Source organism: Drosophila serrata, unplaced genomic scaffold (genome assembly GCF_035046125.1).
Source record: "Drosophila serrata isolate PLE 108 unplaced genomic scaffold, ASM3504612v1 contig_240, whole genome shotgun sequence".
Lineage (NCBI taxonomy): Eukaryota > Metazoa > Arthropoda > Insecta > Diptera > Drosophilidae > Drosophila > Drosophila serrata.
Genome location: NW_028257138.1, coordinates 10,681,631 through 10,705,226, shown reverse-complemented (window position 1 = coordinate 10,705,226; position 23,596 = coordinate 10,681,631). Strand labels below are relative to the sequence as shown.

At 43.1% G+C, this 23,596-nt stretch overlaps 6 protein-coding genes across 16 annotated transcripts; 3 read left to right on the top strand and 3 right to left on the bottom strand.

Moving 5' to 3' along the window:
• Window positions 1–413: 413 nt before the first annotated feature.
• LOC110178054 (putative multidrug resistance-associated protein lethal(2)03659) lies at window positions 414–5,263 on the bottom strand. Of its 3 annotated transcripts, none has more exons than XM_086831416.1 (9): window positions 5,140–5,263; window positions 4,994–5,079; window positions 4,512–4,835; window positions 4,211–4,419; window positions 2,553–4,150; window positions 1,982–2,481; window positions 1,639–1,904; window positions 647–1,576; window positions 414–590 (listed from the first exon to the last, which is right to left on the bottom strand). In XM_086831416.1, the coding sequence occupies exons 1-9, from the start codon at window positions 5,232–5,234 to the stop codon at window positions 582–584; spliced, it is 4,017 nt and encodes a 1,338-aa protein (XP_086687542.1). In that variant the 5' UTR covers window positions 5,235–5,263; the 3' UTR covers window positions 414–581. The 3 variants fall into 3 exon arrangements, with proteins under 3 accessions (XP_086687542.1, XP_086687543.1, XP_086687544.1); XM_086831417.1 differs by having other exon boundaries at window positions 4,512–4,820; XM_086831418.1 differs by lacking the exon at window positions 4,994–5,079 and having other exon boundaries at window positions 4,512–4,820; window positions 5,140–5,215.
• A 562-nt stretch (window positions 5,264–5,825) lies between these two features.
• LOC110183820 (putative multidrug resistance-associated protein lethal(2)03659) lies at window positions 5,826–12,374 on the bottom strand. Of its 4 annotated transcripts, none has more exons than XM_086831413.1 (10): window positions 12,168–12,374; window positions 11,037–11,158; window positions 10,891–10,976; window positions 10,181–10,489; window positions 9,906–10,114; window positions 8,200–9,839; window positions 7,602–8,122; window positions 7,269–7,534; window positions 6,203–7,132; window positions 5,826–6,140 (listed from the first exon to the last, which is right to left on the bottom strand). In XM_086831413.1, exons 2-10 carry the CDS (start codon window positions 11,111–11,113, stop codon window positions 6,102–6,104), a joined length of 4,077 nt encoding a protein of 1,358 aa, XP_086687539.1. In that variant the 5' UTR covers window positions 11,114–11,158; window positions 12,168–12,374; the 3' UTR covers window positions 5,826–6,101. The 4 variants fall into 4 exon arrangements, with proteins under 4 accessions (XP_086687539.1, XP_086687541.1, XP_020807830.2 ...); XM_086831415.1 differs by having other exon boundaries at window positions 11,037–11,137; window positions 12,088–12,344; XM_020952171.2 differs by having other exon boundaries at window positions 11,037–11,137; window positions 12,168–12,344.
• A 1,030-nt stretch (window positions 12,375–13,404) lies between these two features.
• Window positions 13,405–14,324, bottom strand: RpS13 (ribosomal protein S13). Its single transcript, XM_020952175.2, has 3 exons — window positions 14,272–14,324; window positions 13,925–14,052; window positions 13,405–13,856 (listed from the first exon to the last, which is right to left on the bottom strand). The coding sequence occupies exons 1-3, from the start codon at window positions 14,292–14,294 to the stop codon at window positions 13,552–13,554; spliced, it is 456 nt and encodes a 151-aa protein (XP_020807834.1). The 5' UTR covers window positions 14,295–14,324; the 3' UTR covers window positions 13,405–13,551.
• Window positions 14,072–15,400, top strand: CSN8 (COP9 signalosome subunit 8). Its single transcript, XM_020952174.2, has 5 exons — window positions 14,072–14,391; window positions 14,447–14,693; window positions 14,744–14,808; window positions 14,871–15,046; window positions 15,105–15,400. The coding sequence occupies exons 2-5, from the start codon at window positions 14,637–14,639 to the stop codon at window positions 15,353–15,355; spliced, it is 549 nt and encodes a 182-aa protein (XP_020807833.1). The 5' UTR covers window positions 14,072–14,391; window positions 14,447–14,636; the 3' UTR covers window positions 15,356–15,400.
• Window positions 15,401–15,480: 80 nt separating this feature from the next.
• On the top strand, window positions 15,481–19,386 carry Pp2A-29B (Protein phosphatase PP2A regulatory subunit A). 3 transcript variants are annotated; one of them, XM_086831404.1, is made up of 8 exons: window positions 15,489–15,858; window positions 16,374–16,527; window positions 16,599–17,017; window positions 17,077–17,151; window positions 17,214–17,979; window positions 18,043–18,315; window positions 18,970–19,012; window positions 19,075–19,386. In XM_086831404.1, the coding sequence occupies exons 1-7, from the start codon at window positions 15,775–15,777 to the stop codon at window positions 18,972–18,974; spliced, it is 1,776 nt and encodes a 591-aa protein (XP_086687530.1). In that variant the 5' UTR covers window positions 15,489–15,774; the 3' UTR covers window positions 18,975–19,012; window positions 19,075–19,386. The 3 variants fall into 3 exon arrangements, with proteins under 3 accessions (XP_086687529.1, XP_086687530.1, XP_020807832.2); XM_086831403.1 differs by having other exon boundaries at window positions 15,481–15,858; window positions 18,970–19,386; XM_020952173.2 differs by lacking the exon at window positions 19,075–19,386 and having other exon boundaries at window positions 15,496–15,858; window positions 18,460–19,068.
• Window positions 19,387–19,727: 341 nt separating this feature from the next.
• LOC110183831 (pancreatic triacylglycerol lipase) lies at window positions 19,728–23,497 on the top strand. Of its 4 annotated transcripts, none has more exons than XM_086831408.1 (6): window positions 19,728–19,899; window positions 21,707–21,909; window positions 21,975–22,041; window positions 22,287–22,694; window positions 22,762–23,136; window positions 23,194–23,497. In XM_086831408.1, exons 2-6 carry the CDS (start codon window positions 21,882–21,884, stop codon window positions 23,330–23,332), a joined length of 1,017 nt encoding a protein of 338 aa, XP_086687534.1. In that variant the 5' UTR covers window positions 19,728–19,899; window positions 21,707–21,881; the 3' UTR covers window positions 23,333–23,497. The 4 variants fall into 4 exon arrangements, with proteins under 4 accessions (XP_086687534.1, XP_086687536.1, XP_086687535.1 ...); XM_086831410.1 differs by having other exon boundaries at window positions 19,775–19,899; window positions 21,762–21,909; XM_086831409.1 differs by lacking the exon at window positions 19,728–19,899 and adding an exon at window positions 20,019–20,561.
• Window positions 23,498–23,596: the final 99 nt, after the last annotated feature.

Sequence of the window (23,596 nt, the reverse complement as noted above, 5' to 3'; positions counted from 1 at the left end):
ACTACAACTATAAAAATTGTAAAATTAACACTATATACCGGTCCGCGATCCGTACGCTCCTCAGAGAGAACTTTATGCTACTAAGAGCAGAGAGGTTCATTTTACCCCCAAAGGTAAGGAAGATAAGAGTTATTTAATGGCCCGCACATAAAAATCAAGAAGAATACTAATAAAGATAGGTACAGGGCTTTGCACAATTAGAACAAGAGTTGATAATCTCAAACTATGAATTTATGTTATATGATAAACGAGTCGATTAAACCAAGTTCGCCTGTCCGTCTAGATCTAAGTTAAACTCTTTTTTTAGATTTGTGGGATAGAATTCAATTTAAAACAAACTTGATAGATGGGGATAGATAATAACTTAGCTGATGGGATTACTAGCTAAGGAATCTAACAAAATCGACCGGAGGTAATTTAAAAATGGGTTTTTAATATAAACTTAGCTTGGGTATAATAAAAAAAAAAACAAACAAAATATCCTAGAATAATAAAATATCAATTTTCTTGGTTGAAGATTCGGTTTTGTTTGGCACAGTTCCACTTTGTTATGGTTTTTCCGAGCATTAGGTGTGGTAAGCTCAGGAGCACTGTAAATATATTTTAAAACTGGTGTTTATATTTTAATTGAAAATAAAAAACTAACCTTTTCTGCAATTTTCAACAGCTCGTCATAGGTTGCTTGTCCTGTCTGCTTTACCATGCCGTGGAAAACCTTAGAGTCTGTCATTGTTAAAAGCTCATACGGCGTCCCAAACTCCACAACTCTTCCAGCATCCATGACCAACACTTTGTCGGAGTCTATGATCGTATGCAGGCGGTGAGCTATGGTCAGCACAGTGCACTCCTTGAATTTGTTCCGGATGGTGGCCTGGATGAGGGCATCCGTGTGTGGATCCACATTGGCAGTGGCCTCATCCATTACCAGGATACGATTCTCGCGCAGAATAGCTCGGGCCAAGCAGACCAACTGGCGCTGACCCACGCTGAAGTTGTTCCCGCCCTCTGTGATTTTGCTCTGCAAGCCAGTGGACATTTTGGCCACCACATCCTTGAGCTTCACCTCCTCCAGGCTGCGCCACAGCTTGTCATCAGAATTCTCGTCAAATGGATCCAAATTGTATCTCATTGTGCCGGAGAAGAGCACAGGTTCTTGAGGAATAATTGAAATTTTGCTTCGCAGATCATGGAGACCCATATCGATCGTATTCCTCGTATCTATTAGAATTGATCCTTCGTTGTAAGAAAGTCGGAAGAGGGCATTGATCAGCGAAGATTTTCCTGCACCAGTACGTCCAACGATTCCCACCTTTTCCCTTGGTTTTATAATAAAATTAAGCGACTTTAGCACACACTTTGCCTTCGGATTGGGAATATAGCGCAAGCTTAGTTCATCGAACACGATTTTCCCTTGCTCTGGCCACGATTTAGGTGGCTTCTTATCCACTGGTGCTTCCAATTCTCCTTCCGGCTCGATGTCCTCGTACTCAACCACTCGCTCCACGGCAGTCATAAGGTTTTCCAGCTCAGCGGATTGTCGCATTGCAAACTGCACCAGCCCAGTCAAGCCCAGGACCTGATAATCAAGCATAATCTACTATAAGTATTAAAACCTAGAATGATTCAATGGTGATGCACCTGAGTTATGACCAAGCCCACATTTGCGGCATTTGGTGGGGGAAAGGCGAAAAAGCTAAGCGTGGTAATCGTTATGTAAATCACACATATGAAGTCCAGCCAAAAAGCATATGCTCGGGATGTGGTAAGGAAGGTATAAAATGCAGAACTGTGCGTATCCTGGTAGCAATCGAACTCCGCCTCCAGGGTGCGCTGAGCTTGGAAAGCTCGAATGGTGGAAAGGCCGTTTAGTGATGACGCCAAGTGAGAGTAAACCGGAGATCGGGCTGCAAATAAAGGAGTTTTTAGCTCTTCTTCTACAATGATATAATCAAAAATATTAAATCAATGAATAAGTTCGTACCAATTGCATCAATACGCTTCACATCTCGGGATGTTTTCAGATAGAAAGTGCGAAGCTTATAGAAAACTATACTGATCACAAATGTTGGAGTGAGAAGCAACGGATTAACAACGGCTATGATGATGACTATGCCAGTAAGGCACAGGAAGGTTTGGATAACGTCCATCATCACGACAGGAAGCATCTCGTCCACCTGTCCCAAGTCCTTCGAGAAGCGATTAAGTATACGCCCCGGTGGATTCGTGTTGAAGAAGTACATGGAAGCAAGCGATATCGCATTGAAAATGGAGCTGTGCAGTCCAATGGAACATTTCTTGGCCAGGTTGAATATTAGAAACGAGGCCGACACTGTTGTTATAATGGACAACACTGTGATTAGCGTAAAAAGCCAAATGTCCTTTTGTTCATTGCTCAATGACCAACCCGTAGTTTGATTCGTTAGATTTGAATTAAGGGTATCATTTCTTTCTTGGAGGGAAACATTCCTATTCTTGGCGACCCTAAAATAGAATACGTTTATATTCATCAAGACTTCCGTTCAACCAGTAACTAAATAATATTCGTTACGTACCAATAAACAAGAAAATAGTCCCCCGAAGCTATTAAACTCCGGGAAACCACAAAGAAGCTTATCATTACTAAGAAAGCAATAAGCCCTCCGCCGGACTTGAAGTATTTTTTGTACAAACGAAGACCAATGTTCCCAGACTCTTGGCGCTCGACATTGATCTTGTCCATACACGAATCCATGATAGATAACAAGGATATCTCACTATTGCATCGTTCCTCATTGTGAGAGTGGTTTAGACTACCCGATCGCGATCGATTCTCCTCATGTGTAGTCAATACTTCCAGTTGTTCCTTCTCCTCTGGTTCACCCAAAAAAGTAGAAAAGTCCACGCCCGCCTTTAGCAAGGTCTCGTAGTTACCCACAGCACACACCTGTCCTTTGTCCATGATCACAATCTGATCTACGCGTTGCAGGAATTGCCTTTGATGGGTAATCAAAACTACGATGCGATCTCTCAGGTAGCCCCGCATGCATTGCTCGAAGAGATGTTTTCCTACATTGGAGTCCACAGCACTTAGGGGATCATCCAGAAGGTAGATCGAGGCCTCTCGGTAAACAGCCCTCGCTAAGCTGATCCTCATCCTCTGACCACCAGACAAAGAAGTTCCGCGCTCACCGACGAGTGTTTTATCATTCAGGCGCAATAGTTCGAAATCCCGCTCCAAAGCGCACTGCCTCACCACCTTGTCGTAGCGCTGACGATCCATTGGCTGACCGAAGAGGATGTTATCTCGAATAGTGCCCGAGAAGAGCCATGGCTCCTGGGAGGCATAAGACATAATTCCATTGACTCTGATCTCGCCAGATTCCGCTGGCAGCTCGCCCAGAATGGCCTGAATGAGGCTGGATTTGCCAGAGCCTGTTGAACCCAGAACAGCAAGCATCGTTCCGGGATGGACACTTAGATCCACTCCGTCCAGAGTATAATGTGGACTCTCAGAGTCCCATTTAGCCTTCAATCCGGTAATTGAGATACTTGACTTTGAGGTAACTGCCTTATTAATGGAGTAGAGTAATGGAGTTAATAACCTATCCCCTTCCTCATTGCAACCCTCCTCACGCTGGTCAGTGAACGTATCTATAAGATCATAGCTCTTCGCAGGCTTCTCCACCTCATCGTACAGCATGAACTTCTGGACACGACCAATGGTAGCCAGAATCTCAGCCGTTTGAGAAATAGCTTGGGGAAAGAACACCATCATAGTGGTTTGCAGGACATTGTAGTAAGCTGTCACCATAAAAGCCACTTCAGGCGTAAGAAACTGTCCCAGAAGTACGTACCCGACCAAACTGAGAAAGATGGAGGCACGCGAGAGGAAGGTAGTGAAGGATGAAAGGATACCCTTTATATAGCTGCCATGGCAAATGGCGTTGACTTCCTTCTGGCGCGCATGAGCCACCAATTTCTCGAAGGGTCTCTCCCAGGCATACATCTTGATCACCTGGATGCCCGAGATGATTTCGTTCATCATTCGCATTCGATTGTCCGTTCGTAGAGCGGTTTTAAGGCGAACCTCGGAGGTCTTCTTTCCCAGGTACATTTGCAGGGGAATGAAGAGCAGCATGAAGGCAACGCCAATTACAGCGGACATTCCAATCTGAAATTATTATAATGTATAAAAACTTACTTCTGAGGAATTATCATTTTATCCAATTACCTGAAGGTACATCAGGTAAGTGACTAGGACCGTTTGCAGGGGCCCTATCCACAGGAAGTGCGCGTGGAAGATGTTACTGTCTAGTCGGCTGACATCGTTGGAAATCAGGTTGACCACATGGCCAGAAGTAGCAGCGCCTAGAGCTGTCCTGCTAAGTCGTAACGCCTTCCGGTAGATCATGCTGCTCAAGCTCACCCGTGCAACAAAGCCTGATAGTCCATGTTTGGAATATAAAAATATGCCAATTAGATATGGTCTGAGACAATTAATAAATTAAATCTGGGAGATACTTGAAACTTACATAAATTCCAGATGCCACACATGCATGGATGTTTGGATATCACGTTGAGGCCAACTGATACGAGCAAAGCACCCGCATAGAACAAGGCCACATAAGTGGACTCCGAACCATGTGAGAAGTGGGAAATGAGCTTCAGCAGAAGTAGGGGCTGGAGTGTCCGCAGTCCACCCTCCGCTATTAAGAGCACCAGTCCAAAGAAACCGAATTGCAATCCAAACACCCGCAGAAGTGCCCTCATCAAGCTGGGGTTTCCCCCTGAGCCAACAAGTTCCAGCTCCCATGAAGCATACAACTTGTTGCCCAGATATTCTGGAAGAGTGACGGCTTTGTATAGTAAAATATAAATATGTATAATCATAAGTAATTGCATTATTCACGTGAGATAAGAATCTTAATTCTTTGCGATACAAGAATTGCCTTATCTGGTTGATAAAAATTACTAACAGAAAGTTTCGTTAATTTATTTATCTTTTTACATATACCTGACTTGTGCTCCTTCATTGTTTTGTAGAGATCTTTTGAGTCCAAAGTGTGTCTTAAGCCCTTGATAAAAATGGGAATGGTGTACCTAATATTTATTTCTGTGCCATTAAAAACAGTTTTAGCAAATGTAGAATTATTTACTTACCAGAAAGATAAAATAGAAACAAAATTCGCTCGCATTCTAGGATTTTCCGGCAAATCATCCGATTCTATTGACTCCATTTTATTTAAATAATCCATGATTTTTTTAGCTTAACTATGTTTTTTTCTTTGTGTAGTTACTATGCATTTAACTATGTTATCAAAATAGTTGTCTGTCTGCATCCACAATATTTTTAAGCACTGTTATCTAAACACATTATTTTTAGCTCTCAAACGTAAAGAAACGATTTATGTATATGCAAGTACGTTGTATATTATTATAATAATCTTCACATTAAAAAACGAATTATATATGTATACATAAATATATATCGAAAAGTTAATAATTCAAGACACAATACATCCGCTCGGTTCAAGAGGTTTGGTGGAACTGAGATCGGCAAGGCTAGGACATCGGCTATTAGCGCCTTAATCATCCAGAAAGTAAGATAAGAGTTGTTTAATATCAAATTGCATTGTTATAAAGATAGGTCGCGGATCGACGCTAGTAAGATTAAATATACAAAGCCATTGAAAGTTGGTGGCGGAAAAGTAGTAAACAAAAAGTTTTAGGTAAAATAAACAGACGCATATGTTAATGAATTAAATCTGCAAGTCACGATGGCGCCGTTTTTCGTGTAATTTTTTACATATGTATATTTTAGTACCCAATGAATCCATTAAAATGTCTAAGTAGAAATATTTCGTTTATTTTCAAAGGCACTTCTTTGCGCTTAGTGAGATTTAAATACAAATAGAAAAATAAGCAACGGATAACTATAAAGTGTTTCATATACACAAACCAGTAAACAACATACACACGGTCAAACATATTTACACTCACACGATATAACACATTCAAAGCAAACTAACATTAGTTAAGCTAACTACATTTAATCGGCTAATTACTCGGTATTAAGCACGTTGGCTTAATTTCTATATATTTTGTTCCATATGCCCTGAGTCTTATGAGGAACGGCGCAGACCCTGGCTGTCCTCAAAGGCCTGAAATGAAGAATCATATTTTCAGTTGGTATAATCACTTACGAATTATGCAAATGCCGAACCTTTTGTGCAATTTTTAATAGTCCTTCGTATGTGGCTTGGCCCGTCTGCTTCACCATGCCATGGAATACCTTAGAATCTGCCTTTGTTAATAGCTCAAACGGCGTACCGAACTCCACAGCTCGTCCAGCGTCCATAACCAACACCTTGTCGGAGTCCATGATCGTGTGCAGACGATGGGCTATCGTCAACACTGTACAATCCTTGAACTTGTTTCGAATAGTGGTTTGGATAAGCCCATCTGTCTGAGGATCTACGTTAGCCGTGGCCTCATCCATTACCAGGATACGATTCTCGCGCAGAATAGCTCGGGCCAAGCAGACCAACTGACGCTGACCCACACTGAAATTGGTTCCGCCCTCTGTGATTTTGCTTTGCAAGCCATTGGGCAAATCTGCCACCACATCCTTTAGCTTTACTTCCTCCAGGCTGCGCCACAGCTTGTCGTCACTATACTCGTCGAATGGATCCAGATTGTATCTCATTGTGCCGGAGAAGAGCACAGGTTCCTGGGGAATGATCGATATCTTGCTGCGCAGATCATGGAGACCCATATCGTTCGTATCTCGTTTATCAATGAGAATGGATCCATCGTTGTAGGACAGTCGGAAAAGGGCATTGATCAGCGAAGATTTTCCTGCTCCTGTACGTCCAACGATTCCTACTTTTTCCCTTGGCTTTATGACAAAGTTTAGTGACTTGAGGACATAGTCTGCCTTGGGGTTTGGCACGTAGCGCAAACTTAGTTCATCGAACACGATTTTCCCTTGCTCTGGCCATGACTTCGGAGGTTTCTTGTCCATTGGCGCTTCCAATTCTCCCTCCGGCTCGATGTCCTCGTACTCAACCACACGCTCCACGGCAGTCATTGTGTTCTCCAGCTCAGCGGACTGACGCATTCCCCACTGTACCATGCCGGTCATTCCCATGGCCTGACAAATATTGGAAATAAGTAATATTAGTAAAAGTAAAATAGTGCAATTCTCCGAGTAATCTTTGGACCACTTTACTCTTTTTTGTACCCTCATTTGTATACACAACTTAAAAGCTAATATAATATTTACTCACCTGCGTTATTGCTAGACCGACATCGCCACCGTTTGCAGGCGGAAAGACGAAGAAGCTGAGTGTGATTATGGCTATATAAATTACACAGAAGCAGTCCAGCCAATAGCCAAAGGCCCTCGAAGTACTTATAAACATGTAAAACGCGGAGCTGTGCATATCCTGATAATTATCGAATTCTGCCTCCAATACACGTTGGGCTCCAAAAGCCCGAATTGTGGAAAGGCCCGTGAGTGACGCAGCCAAATGCGAATACACAGGGGAGCGAGCTATGGTCAAGAAGTTAAAATATGTTTAGGAAACCATTTTCCACCATAGGAATGGATTAGCACTTACTTATTGCCTCTAAGCGTTTTACATCCCGCGAAGTTTTTAGGTAAAAGGTACGCAGCTGATAGAAAATGATGCCCAGGACAAGGGTTGGGATTAGAAATAGTGGATTGACCAGGGCTATGACGATGACAATGCCAGCCAGTGAGAGAAAGATCTGAATAACGTCCATCATTACGGCAGGCAGAATCTCGTCCACTTGTCCCATATCCTTCGAGAAGCGATTCAGGATGCGACCCGATGGATTCGTATTAAAGAAGTACATGGCTGCCCGTGTGATGCCTCGGAACATGTAGTTATGCAATTGGATGGATGCTTTCATGGCCAGGTTGAAGAATAGAAATGAGCGCGCTACCGTCACCACGATAGTCAAGACCGTTATCAACGTGAATATATAAGTGTCCAGCATTTCAGCGTCGACGGCCCAACCCAGATCTCGCATCCAAAGTGACAGTTGCGACTCGATGGCCTCAGAGCTGAGTGTGTTATTATCTGCTTGGGCAGCCACGTTTCCCTTTTTGGTGACCCTGAAAACGGAAATAATTAAAAGGAGTTAGAAGGGAGCGGCATATAAAACATATCCTGCCAGAAGGCAACGCCTTACCAGTAAGAAAGGAAGTAATCGCCCAACGATGCCATTGCCTGCGACAGCACACAGAAGCCCATCATCACGAAGAAGGCGAAGAAACCACCACCAGCCTTGAAATACTTGCTGTACAGACCAAGGCCAATACGTCCTGCTTCCTGGCGTTCCTGGTTAATCATCTGTCCCTCCTCCGCCTCTGCGTCCTCCAAGCATGAGTCCGCTATAGACAGGAGAGATTGCTCGCTGTTGCGTCGTTGGTCACCATGACCATGGCTGTGACTGTAGCTGCCCGAACGTGAGCGCGATTTCTCCTCCGACTGCTCATCTCTCTCCGGATCGGCCAGCATGCTAGCAAAGTCGAGTCCGGACTCCCGTAGAGACTCGTAGGTGCCCACGGCACTGACCTGACCCTTGTCCATTATTACAATCTGGTCGGCGTGCTGCAGGAACTGCAGCTGATGAGTGGCCAGAATGACGATGCGCTCGCGCAAATAGCCACGCATGCACTGTTCGAATAGATGGCGGGCCACATGGGTGTCTACAGCACTTAGTGGATCATCCAGCAAGTAGATAGAAGTCTCACGGTAAACAGCTCTCGCCAGACTGATTCTTGCCTTCTGTCCGCCGGACAGGGAGGCGCCACGCTCTCCGACAATGGTTTTATCCTTAAATGGTAGCAACTCAAAGTCGCGCTCCAGAGCACACTTCTTCACTACCTTGGCGTAGCGTCGACGATCCATAGGCTGACCGAAGAGGATGTTCTGGCGTACGGTGCCGGAGAACAGCCATGGCTCCTGTGAGGCATAGGACATCGTTCCATTGACCTTTATCTCGCCAAACTCTGCACGCAGTTCTCCGAGAATGGCTTGAATGAGGCTGGATTTGCCCGAGCCAGTGCGTCCGACAATGCCCAGCATAGTGCCAGGTTGAACTCGGAGGTTTACTCCATTCAGAGTGTAGTCGGTCGAATTAATGTCCCATTTGGCTCTCAGTCCAGTGATGGAGATGCCCGCCTCCGACAGTACTGCATTCTCATTAATGGTGGAAAGAGGCGGACCCAGCAACTTATCTTCAGCCTCATCGGCGTCCTCCTCTCCATCAGCATGAACCGTTGCCTGATTGCTGCTTACCGGATCCTCCGGCAAAGCCACACTCCTGTCCGAGACATCCGTTTCATCCGATTGCATATATTTTTGCACACGCTTAATGGACACTAGGGTCTCCGCTATCTGGGATATACCTTGTGGGAAGAACACAGTCATGGTGGTTCGCAGGATATTGTAGTAGGCAGTGATCAAGAAGGCTACCTCCGGGGTAAGGAACGTGCCGAGCAGAACGTAACCCACAAGGCTCAGAAAAATGGACACACGGGTGAGAAAGATGATGAAGGAGAGCAGAATGCCCCTTATGTAGGATACGTGACGGATGGCGTTGATCTCCTTTCTCCGCGCATAGGCAACCATCTGCTCAAAGGGCAACTCCCAGGCGTACATCTTGATCACCTGAATTCCCGAGATAATCTCGTTCATCATCCGCACTCGCTCGTCCGTTCGCAAAGCGGTTTTCAGTCGAAGAACCGATGTCTTCTTACCCAGATACGCCTGCATGGGGATGAAGAGAAGCATAAATGCCACACCAAAGACAGCGGCGATTCCAATCTGCACAGAGAAAACTGATGAGTGAGCAGGAAATGTCTGGATTTACACAATTATAGTATTCCTCACCTCACGGTACATCAAGAAAGTGATAAACAGAGTCTCCAGCGGACCAACCCAAAGGTAGTGCACGAAAATAGTAGCCAAATCCAGCCTGCCAACATCGTTGGACATCAGGTTAACCACATGACCGGCGGTGGTGTTTCCAAGAGCCGTCGTGCTCAGTCGTAGCGCCTTACGGTAGATCATGCTGCACATGCTCACGCGCATCTTGAGGCCTAAAAACGATCGAAAATCATTATTCCATGTATCTAATACGATCGTATGCCTATTGTCTGACTTACCCACATGCATAGTGCCCAGCATATACGGATGCATAATGATTACGTTCAGAGCACTACACAAAATCACTCCCGCAGCATAATAGTAGGCAGCTTCAATGGACTCCGAGCCATGGGCGTAGTAGGAAATTAGTTTTAACAGGAAAAGCGGTTGCAGCGTTCGCAGGCCCAACTCCAGAAGGAAGAGCACCAGTCCAAGCAGACCAAAGTACCAGCCAAACACCCGCAAGAGAGCCCTGAGCAAATTGGGCTTTCCCTTGGTCTTCTCCAGCTCGCGTTCCCAGGCAGCGCATAGCTTGTTTCCGAGAGTCTCTGCAAAAATTAAAATAAATAAATGAATTCGAATTAATCGCAGCTACGGAGGAACCCAATAAATTCGGATTACGGTTATCAATTTTCACAAACAAAAATACAGAAAACACAGAATCTTGGGGAGCAATTGAAGAAAACAACAGAAGAAAAAAGCAAATCAATTAAGACGGTCAACGAACATACTATGTATTCGGATCGATCAGTCAAATTAATTGTTCTCGTGATAACTACAGTGCTTCTGGACAGTATTCCATATACATTCTTTATCTTTCAATAACTTGATATACATACATAATTTCAAAGATAATTGCTATGTAATGTTATGACTTGCAAACTGATTACAAATTGATTTATCCATTATATCATTAGGAATTTTTCTGTATTTCATCATATTACCATACCCGATTTGTGCTCCTTTAGGGCTCTATAAAGATCCTTGGTCTCCAGCGTGGCCTTTCGCCCCTTCACAAAAGTGGGCATGGTGTACCTACATATTAAAATATTTATTATATAACAATTTAAGAATAATAAATTTATAAAAACTCACCAGAAACATGCTGCCGAAATAAAATTTGATCGCTCTCGGGGATTTTCCGGCAGATCTGCCGTCTTCACAGACTGCATTTTGAGGTAAGGCCGCTAAGGAATCTGAATTGAAGTGGCAATAAGCTATAAAAACTTGTAATTGTAATAACCAATAGAGGATTACGGTAAAAGTAATTCAGTTGAGTGCTTCTTGTTGAAAACAAAAGGCGATATGAGCACAAACACGCGGCATGTCTTAATCAAACAAACATTTCTGTTTTATTTATCTGCGAATTGAATTCTCGTTGGCTTGGCGACTGGGAGAAGTCTGTGTATATTTTATTTATTTATACGCGAAACCCAGGGCGAGGCAAAACAATAAAAGGGAGAGGGGGAGGCACTGGATGTGTCACTGCTGCTCATAAGTTTTGTAATTCATCATAATGAGGTTCACTTTAACGACAAGCCGCCCCTGTCACCGAACAATATTCGAGAACAGTTAGTTCTTAAAAAACAAAACACGCGGCTGGCCATTTCGCCACTACAGTGAAGATGAGTGGGAGTAGACACGCACTTCACTTTAAAAATAGAATATTTCAATATAAATCTCTGCAAAAGGGAACAAATAAACATGTCCATATGTTACATTCATTTAATTAATCTTCAGCTTTTCTAACATTTTAAACAACTCCCGAATTTAACAGCAAAAAGTTCGAAATATACGTTTTAAGTAATCGATCTTCACTGTATTTCTCTGCTCCTTTTTCGTTGTCTGTTTCATTCACTCGCGCGGCTGAGAATAACCAATTCGAGGGAGGCAGCCGGGCCGTGTCAGCCATTTACCGTTTCCCCGTTCTGGGTTTGCACTGGTGTGGGTACACACGCACACCCACACTTAAGAACCGAACCACGTTGTTGCTGTACGAAAAGGGAAATTTCTCCAAAATTCATGCAAATCCATTACATTTATCAGGCAAACAACAATAATCGCGCATAGATAAAATGCCGCTTCATCGATGCTTTTTCGTTTGCCTGTAAATTATCTAATCACATGGATTTTTTCCGGCACACACAAATAAATTGTCCGACAATTGGCGGTTGAGCACAATTAAAATAATTGCTCCTGCTTGCGAAATCACTTCTGTGTACGTACATTTTGTTCCAATATTGTTTACATTCAACAATGCCCAAACTAGCGAATGGTTCTCCGCGAACGTGAGAATTGCTGCGATAGAAGGCCGGCCGCCGCAGCTGCTGGCAACGAAAAATAATATAACAAATAATAAAACAAACTTCGGTCCGAGTGTCTGAAAGGGCAGCCGAATACTGTGCTGTTGTGGCGTCGGCGGCTATCGGCTCTTAATGCGAATGTCGCCCTAGGCTACAGTCAAGCTACGTGATGTGCGCTCTGAATGAGCTCTCTTGCTGAATTTGTTCACTGGGTTTCAGTTGAAAATAAGTAATTGTTAAAAGAAAATCAATATTTAAAAATATTTTAAATTGTAACTGCTAGATAATCTATTATATTAATTAAATTTAAATATTTTGCCATTATTTGCAAATATTTCTGAAATAAACACTTGAAATTTGGGGGCAAAACAGAAAATACGTTAATAATACAATTAATTTAAAATTTATCTTGTAGCCACAATGTTCGATTAAGGATTATTGACGTTATATTAAAAATTTCCCGCTGGTTTATAGAATATTCCTGTTAATGATGTCATACTGTATCAACATTTTGGATGTGTGCGTGGGGTATATTGCACATTTTACTTTCCTGCTGAAGACGGAATCAACAAGTACAATTAAATATTTCATTGCACATTTGCATGCAGACATATAATTGTGTAAATAATAATTATAATTACGAAATATACACAGAAGGAATGGGCAAATTAAATTGAAATCCGTACCGCCAGGTTGTAGCAACTTATACTTTTGTGTTAAATGTTGTGTAAAAATTAATAAATAATTCTTTTAATAATAAAATCGAGTCTTATAGATTATAAATTCCGAACTATGATGTCGGAAGTCCTGATTAAGAAAAACTTTATTAGTCAGGTTATCAGTATTCTTCCCTTTATGCTACTAAGCACATTAGCCTTTATTTAATGATAAGATCCCCTTTGATAATGTTTATATATTAAGGAAGTCCTGATAAATATCAATATGATCCCACCCATTACCCTACCTTTCTCAATATCTAAATATCCGTAAATATATAGATCTCTCTAAGCTAAAGCTCAGCGTTTATCATGATATAATTCAAAAAAAAAATAAAAAAAAAAATTGCAACATGACTTTGAGAACTAAATGTTTTAATAAAGTGGACCATTATTTACAAGTTCTACTTGCCACTTTCCACCTCCAAGCGAAATTACAGTGTATAGATTCTATAAAATAGTTCCGGTTTCCAGTTTTATTTCTGTTGGGTTTATTGGTTGTACATTACTTGAAATGTAGAGCCCACAAGATTTCAAAACAAACTACCAACTAACGAACGAGGAAAGCAGTTGCGAATCGAAGACGATGACTTAAGCAACCAAGGCGGAGGCGGTGCTCGACTCGTATTTCCAGTTGGGTGGCAGAACGCTCTTAGTCTTGTAGTAGCGGGCCAGACGGTGAATCCTGGACTCGACCAGAATCAAACGGAACTTGCCGTCCTTGTCCTTGCGGTTGCGCTCCAAATGCTTGCGGATGGCCACAGCCTTCTTGATCATGTGGTACAGATCCTCGGGAATGTCGGGCTTCAGACCCACCGACTTCATGATGCGCAGAATCTTGTTTCCATTCACGAAACGCACCTGGGCGACTCCGTGCGAGTCACGCAAGATGATGCCTGTAAAACAATTCCGAGCCATTGTCAACATAACCTCAAACAACAACACTCGTACACAATACACATACCGATCTTGGAGGGGGTCAGACCCTTCTTGCCCAGCTTCTTGATCTGGTCCTTAACATCATCGGCGTTCAGTTTCAGCCACGATGGGACGGTACGGCGGTAGGGGAGCGCGGATTGGGAAATACCCTTGCTGCGGAAAATCGAAAATTAGTCTGCGTTCTGGCGGCGGCGACTGTCGCAAGCGAAACGTTTGCGCCATGTGCTTGGCCGTGTTTGCCATTTTTTACGGCTAGTCGTCCGGTAGGTGGGCCGAAATCATGACTAGGGGCTAAGTTCACACGGCAGACACACTTTGCGGACGTAACGCTTCGCACAGATGCTTGGAAATATTAAATATAAGCATTTTTACCCAGGAGCGTGCATACGACCCATCTTGATAGTCTAGTTTTTGACACCGAAAAGAAGGTGGAGACTTTTGGCTCGTTGACAGCTCACGATAGTGGAGACCTGTCAGAGCAGCTATCGATAGGTAACCACACGATATCTCAAATGTTTCCGAAATTAGCCAACATTTTTGTTTGTAGTTAAACAAGCAATTTTATTACGGTGCTAGTTATCCATTCTTGGAATGTTATAGGCAATGTTCTTTGAAAACGAATTGCACGATGTATCGATAGCTTACAGCAGTTGACAGCTAAACTCTACAAAGATTCAGAGTTACTTTGGGCCAACGGTCACATTATTATTAGCAGCAGGAAAAATTAGCAAAACAAAATGCATTTAAATAAATACACTGATATCTTGGAACGCCTGGAGAACGAGGAATTGGAGGTGAGTGAGACCTAAGCCTGATGCATTGTTAAATTCACCTTTTTCCGCAGCAAGTCGAATTGGGAGCGGACGTCTACCAGCAATTACTTGCTATTTATCTATACGAAAACAAACTGTAGGTATTGCAAAATTCAGCCGGCGAAAAAACTTTAATTATTAATAACTTTGGCTGTGTAGGGCCAATGCCAAATTACTGTGGATGCGAGTACCAGACAAATTGAAGGAGGACAAAGAACTGAGCCAGTTAAATCTACTGAACCTGGCGCTGCAGCACAATAACTACACCGACTTCTTCAAACACATCAAGTACGAGTGGTCCGAGAAAGTAAAGGCGCCTTTGGAAGACCTACTGCGTAAGTGATCAGCAGTGATGAGCAGTTAAAATAGTTACTAACAGTTGGCCCCTCCCAGTCAAGCAGCGCGAGGAACTATTCACTCTGGTGGGCAGCGCCTATGTGTCTATCTACCAGCAGGACCTGCTGGAGCTGTCCCTGCTCTCCGAGGATGAACTGAAAAAGGCGTGTGCGGCTTTAAATTGGACCGAGGAACTATACGGCGACCGTGTGATCCTGAAGCCCAAGGTTAAGGAGACGCCGCCCAGCCGCGGCAACGATGATCAGTTGCTCAAGTTGACCGAATTTGTAACCTTCCTAGAAAATTAGGCTTCATTAAAACGTAATATCAGTCAATAAATATAATTCCACCAACACAATGAGTGTGGTTCGGGTCTAAGCTAAACTGGTAAACATCTACTGCTGTTTCGAGGTTCCGCACCCCTAGATATAATGCTACGAATTTTTTCTTTTGAGCTGGGCACACTTCCCGTTGTGTCACTTGAAGTGAAAAATATATATAATTTGCACCATCTCTGTCGTCTGATTTTCATTGGAAAACTAATCGGAGAATATTTTGTTGAATACTAGCAAATTGCAGCAGACGAAACGGAAAAGCCTGTGAAAATATTTGTTGTCTTATAAAAACGCATTGTGAATCGCCGAAGGGCCAAACCGATCTGATTTTACGCAGAATAGAAAAACCGATTTTCAGTGCGTGTGTGTGTGTGTGAGAAGCAGCAGAAAAGATGGCAGCGAGCGACAAATCTGTGGATGACTCCCTATATCCCATAGCGGTGCTCATCGATGAGTTGAAAAACGAGGATGTGCAGGTTAGTCAGTGTCTATGGCCGGGCGGCTCCCAAACTGGCGAAATAATTGATTCTAAATGGGGAAGCGTGCCCTCAACCCTTCCTCCCGTCGGCTGTGTGTATTTGTGCAAAAAAATGCGTCATTGTGTGCATGGGTATTTTCGTGTGTATGGGTGTGTGGGCTCGTGTGTATGCACACTGCTGCGGAAAAAGTATTATTTTTTTTTTTCATGGGCAATAAAACATCGATTAAGTTTTCAATAAATTTTGCATACGAAAAGAACAAAAACTTCCATTAGGACCAGCCGGTTTTTGCTATCGATATGCAGGATAATCGTTTCCCATGGAGACATTCCAGTGGAGAAACTGCATTTTTTGCATTTTGATAAATTTCGCAAATTCAAGGATGGGAGGTTATAGTTTTAAAGTGTTAATTTGTAAAGCAATTCTATGAGTAACATACTTGCTATTTTCATTGCACAAATTTACATTATCCAACTCCTGTATTCTAATATTATTTCACGTAATTTCCGCAGCTTCGTTTAAATTCCATCAAGAAGCTATCCACCATTGCCTTGGCTTTGGGCGAAGAGCGCACTCGGTCCGAGTTAATTCCCTTCCTCACCGAGACCATTTACGACGAAGATGAGGTGTTGCTGGCTCTGGCTGATCAACTGGGCAACTTTACGAGTAAGCATATGGATAACGCAATCATTTGTTTAATTTCCTCTATGAAAAATTCTTCCCTCTTTCCTTGCCAGGTCTCGTGGGCGGTCCCGAGTTTGCAATGTATTTGATTCCACCACTAGAGAGTTTGGCCACCGTCGAGGAGACCGTTGTACGTGACAAGGCGGTTGAATCGCTGCGCACCGTGGCCGCTGAGCACAGTGCCCAGGATCTGGAGATCCATGTGGTTCCAACGTTGCAGCGTCTCGTCTCAGGCGACTGGTTTACCTCGCGCACTTCGGCATGCGGCCTTTTCTCGGTCTGCTATCCCCGAGTCACTCAGCCCGTGAAGGCAGAGCTGCGTGCCAACTTCCGTAAGCTGTGCCAGGACGAGACTCCCATGGTGCGACGGGCGGCGGCCAATAAGCTGGGCGAGTTTGCCAAGGTCGTGGAGACCGAGTACCTTAAGTCGGATTTGATCCCCAATTTTGTGCAGCTGGCTCAAGATGATCAGGTAAGCCAAAGTCATGTAATCTGTGGGCAGAACTTCAAACTATTCCTTTTTCTCTTCAGGACTCTGTTCGTCTTCTGGCCGTGGAGGCTTGCGTGAGCATCGCCCAGTTGCTGCCCCAGGACGACGTTGAGCACGTAAGCTCTTTTAATATGTTAAAATCACTTTTTTAGCTAATCACATTTCCTCGAATTCGTAGCTGGTTTTGCCCACTCTGCGTCAGTGCGCTAGCGATTCGTCGTGGCGTGTGCGCTATATGGTGGCCGAGAAGTTTGTGGACCTGCAAAAGGCAGTAGGCCCGGAGATTACAAGAGTCGACTTGGTGCCAGCCTTCCAGTATTTGCTCAAGGATGCCGAAGCAGAGGTACGCGCTGCAGTGGCCACCAAGGTAAAGGATTTCTGCGCCAATCTGGACAAGGCCAACCAGGTGCAGATCATTCTCAGTTCCATTTTGCCCTATGTTCGCGATCTGGTTTCGGATCCGAATCCACATGTCAAGTCAGCTCTGGCCTCTGTCATTATGGGCCTGAGTCCCATGCTAGGAGCCTATCAAACAGTGGAGCAGCTCCTGCCCCTGTTCCTTATTCAACTCAAGGACGAGTGCCCGGAAGTGCGCCTCAACATTATTTCAAACTTGGACTGCGTGAACGATGTCATTGGCATCCAGCAGCTATCGCAGTCACTGCTCCCCGCCATCGTTGAGTTGGCCGAGGATTCCAAGTGGCGAGTGCGGCTGGCCATCATTGAGTACATGCCCGCTCTGGCTGGTCAGTTGGGGCAGGAGTTCTTTGACCAGAAACTGCGCGGTCTCTGCATGGGCTGGCTCAACGATCATGTGTATGCCATTCGTGAGGCGGCCACTCTCAACATGAAGAAGCTAGTCGAGCAGTTTGGAGCACCCTGGGCTGAGCAGGCCATTATTCCCATGATCCTAGTTATGTCGCGCAACAAGAACTATTTGCACAGTAAGTGTTATGATGGTACAGAATATTTCCATTTTGACTTTAATATGTATCCTTCTTTATTAGGAATGACCTGTTTGTTCTGCCTGAACGTTTTGGCCGAGGTCTGCGGTACAGATATCACCACCAAATTGCTACTGCCCACAGTTCTCCTACTCGCCGCTGATCCCGTCGCAAATGTTCGCTTCAATGTGGCCAAAACCCTGCAGAAGATTTCCCCCTTCCTGGAGGCCAGCGTCATCGATGCCCAAGTGAAGCCCACGCTCGACAAACTGAACGCGGACACAGATGTGGACGTTAAGCATTTTGCTGCACAGGCCATTGCCGGTATAGCAGCAGGTAAGCGTCGTTAAACAACTTTGTGGGGTTTTTCAATCAAAATAGGAAGCGTCAGGAGACTAAATTTAGGATTGGTGGGCATAATTATCAAGAAGTAGAAGGGAATATATCAATTGCTTATTAACATCGCTATCCCTGCCTTAGAAATGGAATTGAATGTGTTTAGAACGGCGGTGCCGCCGTGCATGGGTGCCAAGATTGAGGCAGCTTTGGACTCAAAGCTGATAACGGAGGCACCTCCGATGCCGCCGCCATCTGATAATGATATTCTACAGGAGATGAACGCGAAAGCAGCAGCGGAGGCGTCTGCTGACAATCAAGCGTCAGCCAGGGTTGATACGGAATGTTAGAGGATGAGTAGCCCAACCATGAGAACTGTGTGATGTACCTGCCTCCCGCTGTATCCAGCTGCCAAACTAACAATTGTATTTAATCCACCTGACCATCATGTGTATTCATCTGTTTTCATTTAAGATAATAAAAAATGTTTATCGAGATTAAAATCAAATGTACATTAAGACCCTCCCACAAAACCACCAATAACCGATGCTAATGTTTTACTGTATTTTTGTATCTTTCCCGGTATCACTCTCACCACGTGGCTGTGTCGATCTCTCTCTGTGTGCAATAAAACATTTGTGTACTTGTTTACAGCGTAATCAACCTTCTTGCATCTTTTTTATTCTATTTTTAAATTGTATGTATTTAACGCCCGGCAAAACATATGTAGCAACAACACTTAAGAATGGAAAATTGTAGTGGATCCCCGGAAGCTGAAGGTGTTTGACGCCACAACAGAGCCACTGCTAATGGATGGGAGTCGTCGTCGTCGAGAAGTCAAGAGCAGAGGAGAGGAATCAACTACTATGCCATCATATGCAAGCGAGAGCCACTAAACGCGACACACAGCTAAACATTATTACTTACATACTTATATTATAAATAAAAAATTACCACATAAGCATAAAGATCATTAAAACATGTGTAGAGTTTGGAAACTTTGATAGCATCTGAATGCAACAAAAAATAAAAATGAAAATTGTAGTAAAACAAAAAATAATAAGAAAACCTGTTTATATTATTATTTTAGTTTGTTAACTGGCATGGTTTTAAGAACTCTTTGATTACCTACTGCAAGGAAACGCTTATTTATAAACTTAATACAGAAAAGCTTTCCGAATTTATTAATGTAAATAGAAAAATAATTATAAATTACGAACAAATATCAAGACGCTATAATTCACAGATTTGAGGTCTTTATAATCTTTAATTTTGTATGCTAATTTGTTAACATAATCAAAAAAAACACACAGATTTTTTAAGAGACTTTCTTCACAATCTCAAAAAATATAAATCTGGGATCTTTAAAACTGTCGATATCGATAGTCACCTGTTGCCGAATTCGATAGTTTGTGACTATTGTTTTGTTTTGTTTACAGCGAGCAAGCACTTTTTGAGCGAGAGATCAGTTGGACTTTCGCGACCGTAACGATCCGTCGCCGTGTGCTCCGTGGGTAAAAGTAAATGTTTGCCTAACACTCGTCATTGCCACCACACACGGTCCCGTTCCCGTTCCCCTTGTTTGTAAGTGTCGTTTGGAAACCGCGGGCGATCGCACCCAAAAGCACCGTGAAATGATCTGTGAGAGTCAATCAGATGCAAATTTGATTGGGCGCTGCCCAGGCAAACGAACCCATGGAACCAATCAATTATACAAGTGAATTCCTAAGTTGTGTCTGTATACTGGCAGACTTCGGTCATTATCAGTTTTCCGCATAGTGTCGCAAGCTCCCGCGTCCGTTTTCCGTCCACTGACCTGGTGCCCCGACCGTTTCCCCCGTGCTCAACAGGTGTCTAGTGTCCGCGTTAATTACAGACGGCCATGTCAAATATGCTGAGTTGCTATTATTGTTGGATTATTTGGTTTTTGTTTTTTGTTTAGCCTAAAGTGGCGCGTTTTGCTAAGCGATTTCTCTGCCTTCCGCCCAAGAGCTTTGCTGGCGCCGGACCCCTCACAGCCATTATCTGACTGCTAATTTCCCCCCGATAAGCCGGAATATAATATAAATTGAAGTGCTCTTTATTTATGTCCGTAGTATAGCGCTGAAATTGAGGCAGAAAGGCCGCCGCCGGTACTTAAATAACATTTGCACGCGTTGGGGTGCCCACAGAGATTCGGGGTAGAAGGTGCAGGGTGATGAGGGTACCTGCGATTTCATCAAACACAAAACAACAAACGTATTCAGGTATAGACTCACCTGCCCTAAGCCAAACTTAAGGTTCATTTAAAGTAGAAGTTATATTTAATGCAAGCAGTTCTAAGAGATTTGAGTTAGAGAACTCTTTGGTATAATTCAAAATAAGAAAGTCAAAGGGATTGGCATCCTCAGAGTGGCTCTACCGATAAAAAAGAAAGTTTGGACTTATAGGGTCAGATATGCCATCCTAAAATAGTCAAAATTATAACAAAAATATTTAAATAAATGGTCTTACGGATTATGTAAACACTAAAAGTTATCCAAGTTAGGTAAGCTTTACTGTAGTTCCATGAGCTGTAATTTCAAGTCTGCATATTTAAGCATTTGTAGGTTGCCCATTCGGGGTTAAGGTAATCTGTGCGGCAAAAGACAGTGGAGTTCATACCATGTTAAATCGACCCCGAACAAACGTATGCTTTTAATTTGAAAACATTTTTATAGTTTAATTGTGTCCATTAAACGTAGTTTGGCAAGATCAAACTAAGTTCAATGACATGTTTTATAAGTCTTTAAATATAGAAGTTCATTTTAAACACATAAGTATGATGTACGTCATGCTTGAGCTTTTCCCCAACTATTTTTTACCTTCTACCTTGTGATATAATTGTTTTAACATGCTTGTAACAAAGAGAAACGAATTAATTTATAATGTAAAGGTTTTTTCCGTGATGAAATTCTTTGACCGAATAAAGTGTGCAATTCAGAAACTCCTAATTGCTTCTTATACGTGATATTAATAGCTCAGCGATCAAAGTAGACTAAGTGGCGACACAGCCTTAATGGCTTTCATTTGCTTTGATATATATTGCTTCGGATCGATCACTCATAGATTACCGCTCAAGTGCATAATGGGATTAATGTTCGATTAAGCGCTTTCAAGCCCACAAAAGTGGTCATAAAAATATCGTAAAAATTACCAAAATTAGATTTCCCACTGTGCACATGAATGATGCATGGTAAAAGATTGGAGCTCCATGAGGCCGGACTTTGCCGCCGTTGGTGCCACCACCGACTTCTGTGATTCACTATGGTCGCGTCGTCGCAAGGCTGTTTCGGACCGGCCGCTTATGTGTGCTATCTTATCCGGGATAGATTGAAATTTAATTAGACTTATCAATTTGAATGGATTTTAGGCCAGGCCACGCCACCACACTGATCCGCAACTAATCGAGTGTCCGCCATCCCCAGTCTTTGTCAACCACCGCATTGGAGCAGAGGATATCCGGAAACCAGCTGCCGGCCACCACGTAATCAATCATTTTATGGACTAATAGCAGTTCGGCGCCAACCAACCAGCCCCACAGCAATATGCACAAAGCCATTAAAAACAAATCCAGTAAGTGAATAAGCAAATGTGGAAAATTACTTTAAAACAATTTGGATTCTCATGCAATTACCTAGGGTTGCTCTTCGGTCTCAAGAACTCGAAAGCGGATCTGACTACGGCCAAGTTTATACTATATTATGGGTAAGATATTTAAAAAATATATATATTACCAAATGTATATTATTTTATTTGTTTACTAACATCACAGTGTTCCCAACTGAGTTTGATTAATGACTTTTAGAATAATATCTTACCATGTTTTCTGAATAATATAAAAACATTTATAGTAAATGTATTACTTTTTAAAAAGTAAACTCACATTTCACATAAACTACTATCCAGTCAGTGGCTATTTTAATTCAAGTTTTATCTCCTTACCCACATAGACCCTGCGTAGCTGATAGTGATATCTACGATTTAACGGACTACCAGAGCCTATTGGAAGATGAGAACTTGGACTTGGACAAGAACACCGTGCTCTACTTGCATGGCTACTTGGAAGACCCGGATGTTGAGAGCATACATGTCATTGCCGAGGCCTATTTGGAGCGCAAGGATACCAACCTGATTGTCCTGGATTGGGGAGAACTGGCCGATGGCAACTATATGTTCGATGCCTTTCCCAATGTCAAGCAACTGGGTCCGGAATTGGCCAAAGTACTTCTCAAAATGTTTGATCACGGTCTGGATATTGAGAAATTCCACGTTGTTGGACACTCAATGGGCGGTCAACTGGCCGGAGTCCTTGGGCGCGAGATAATGAAGCGCACAAACGGTGTCAGAAAATTGAAAAGGTAAGGGAAATTTAAAATATATAAATCCTTTATATGTATGAAATATTGGTTTTTCGCCTTTTTTCAGAATTTCCGCTTTAGATCCCGCCTTTCCGCTTTACTACCCAGGAACACACCTGTCCAGAAAGGATGCCGAGTTCGTGGACGTTATACACACGGATGCCTGGATGTATGGAGCGCCGACAAGCACGGGAACGGTGGACTTCTGGCCCAATGGAGGCAACAGTCTACAACCCGGTTGTCCGAAGCGCAACTACAAAATGCTCAGTGACAACGATCTGTCCAGTCATCGGCGAAGCTGGTGGTTCTGGGCCGAGAGTGTTTCGGATCGCTATCCCATCCGATTCGATGCGGTGGCGGCTAAGAACTGGGCGGAATTTAAGCAAAGGAAAACTATTGAGACGTGCCAACCGGTGGTGATGGGTCATCACTGCCCTACGTCGTAAGTTGCCTAAACTATATAACAAAGAATTAATTAATTAGGTCTTCTAATTTACAGGATATATGGCGACTTTTACTTACAAACCAATGGACAAACCCCTTTTGCTCGGGGAAAGGAGGGTACAGTGTATGTGGATCCCAAAGATCTGCTGGGCAACACTCCCAGCATTACCTGTGACTGTCCACAGCAGCACTGAGTAATATATTTTTAATGTACACAATACTAACAAATCAAAATGTGAACAATTGCACTTGATTAAATTGTGTACATTTAAAATGTATTTACACATAGCTTTTAATACGCTTCACATCACATTTCGCTTTACGAAAAAATATATACTTAAAGTTTGTTGTTGACCCAACAAGATGTCTTTTTATCTGGTTAAATCGTTTTACTTTTTGTAATTATATAGAGTCCCATCAATTAATCCAAGTATTTGGGATGAAAACCATGGCCACAA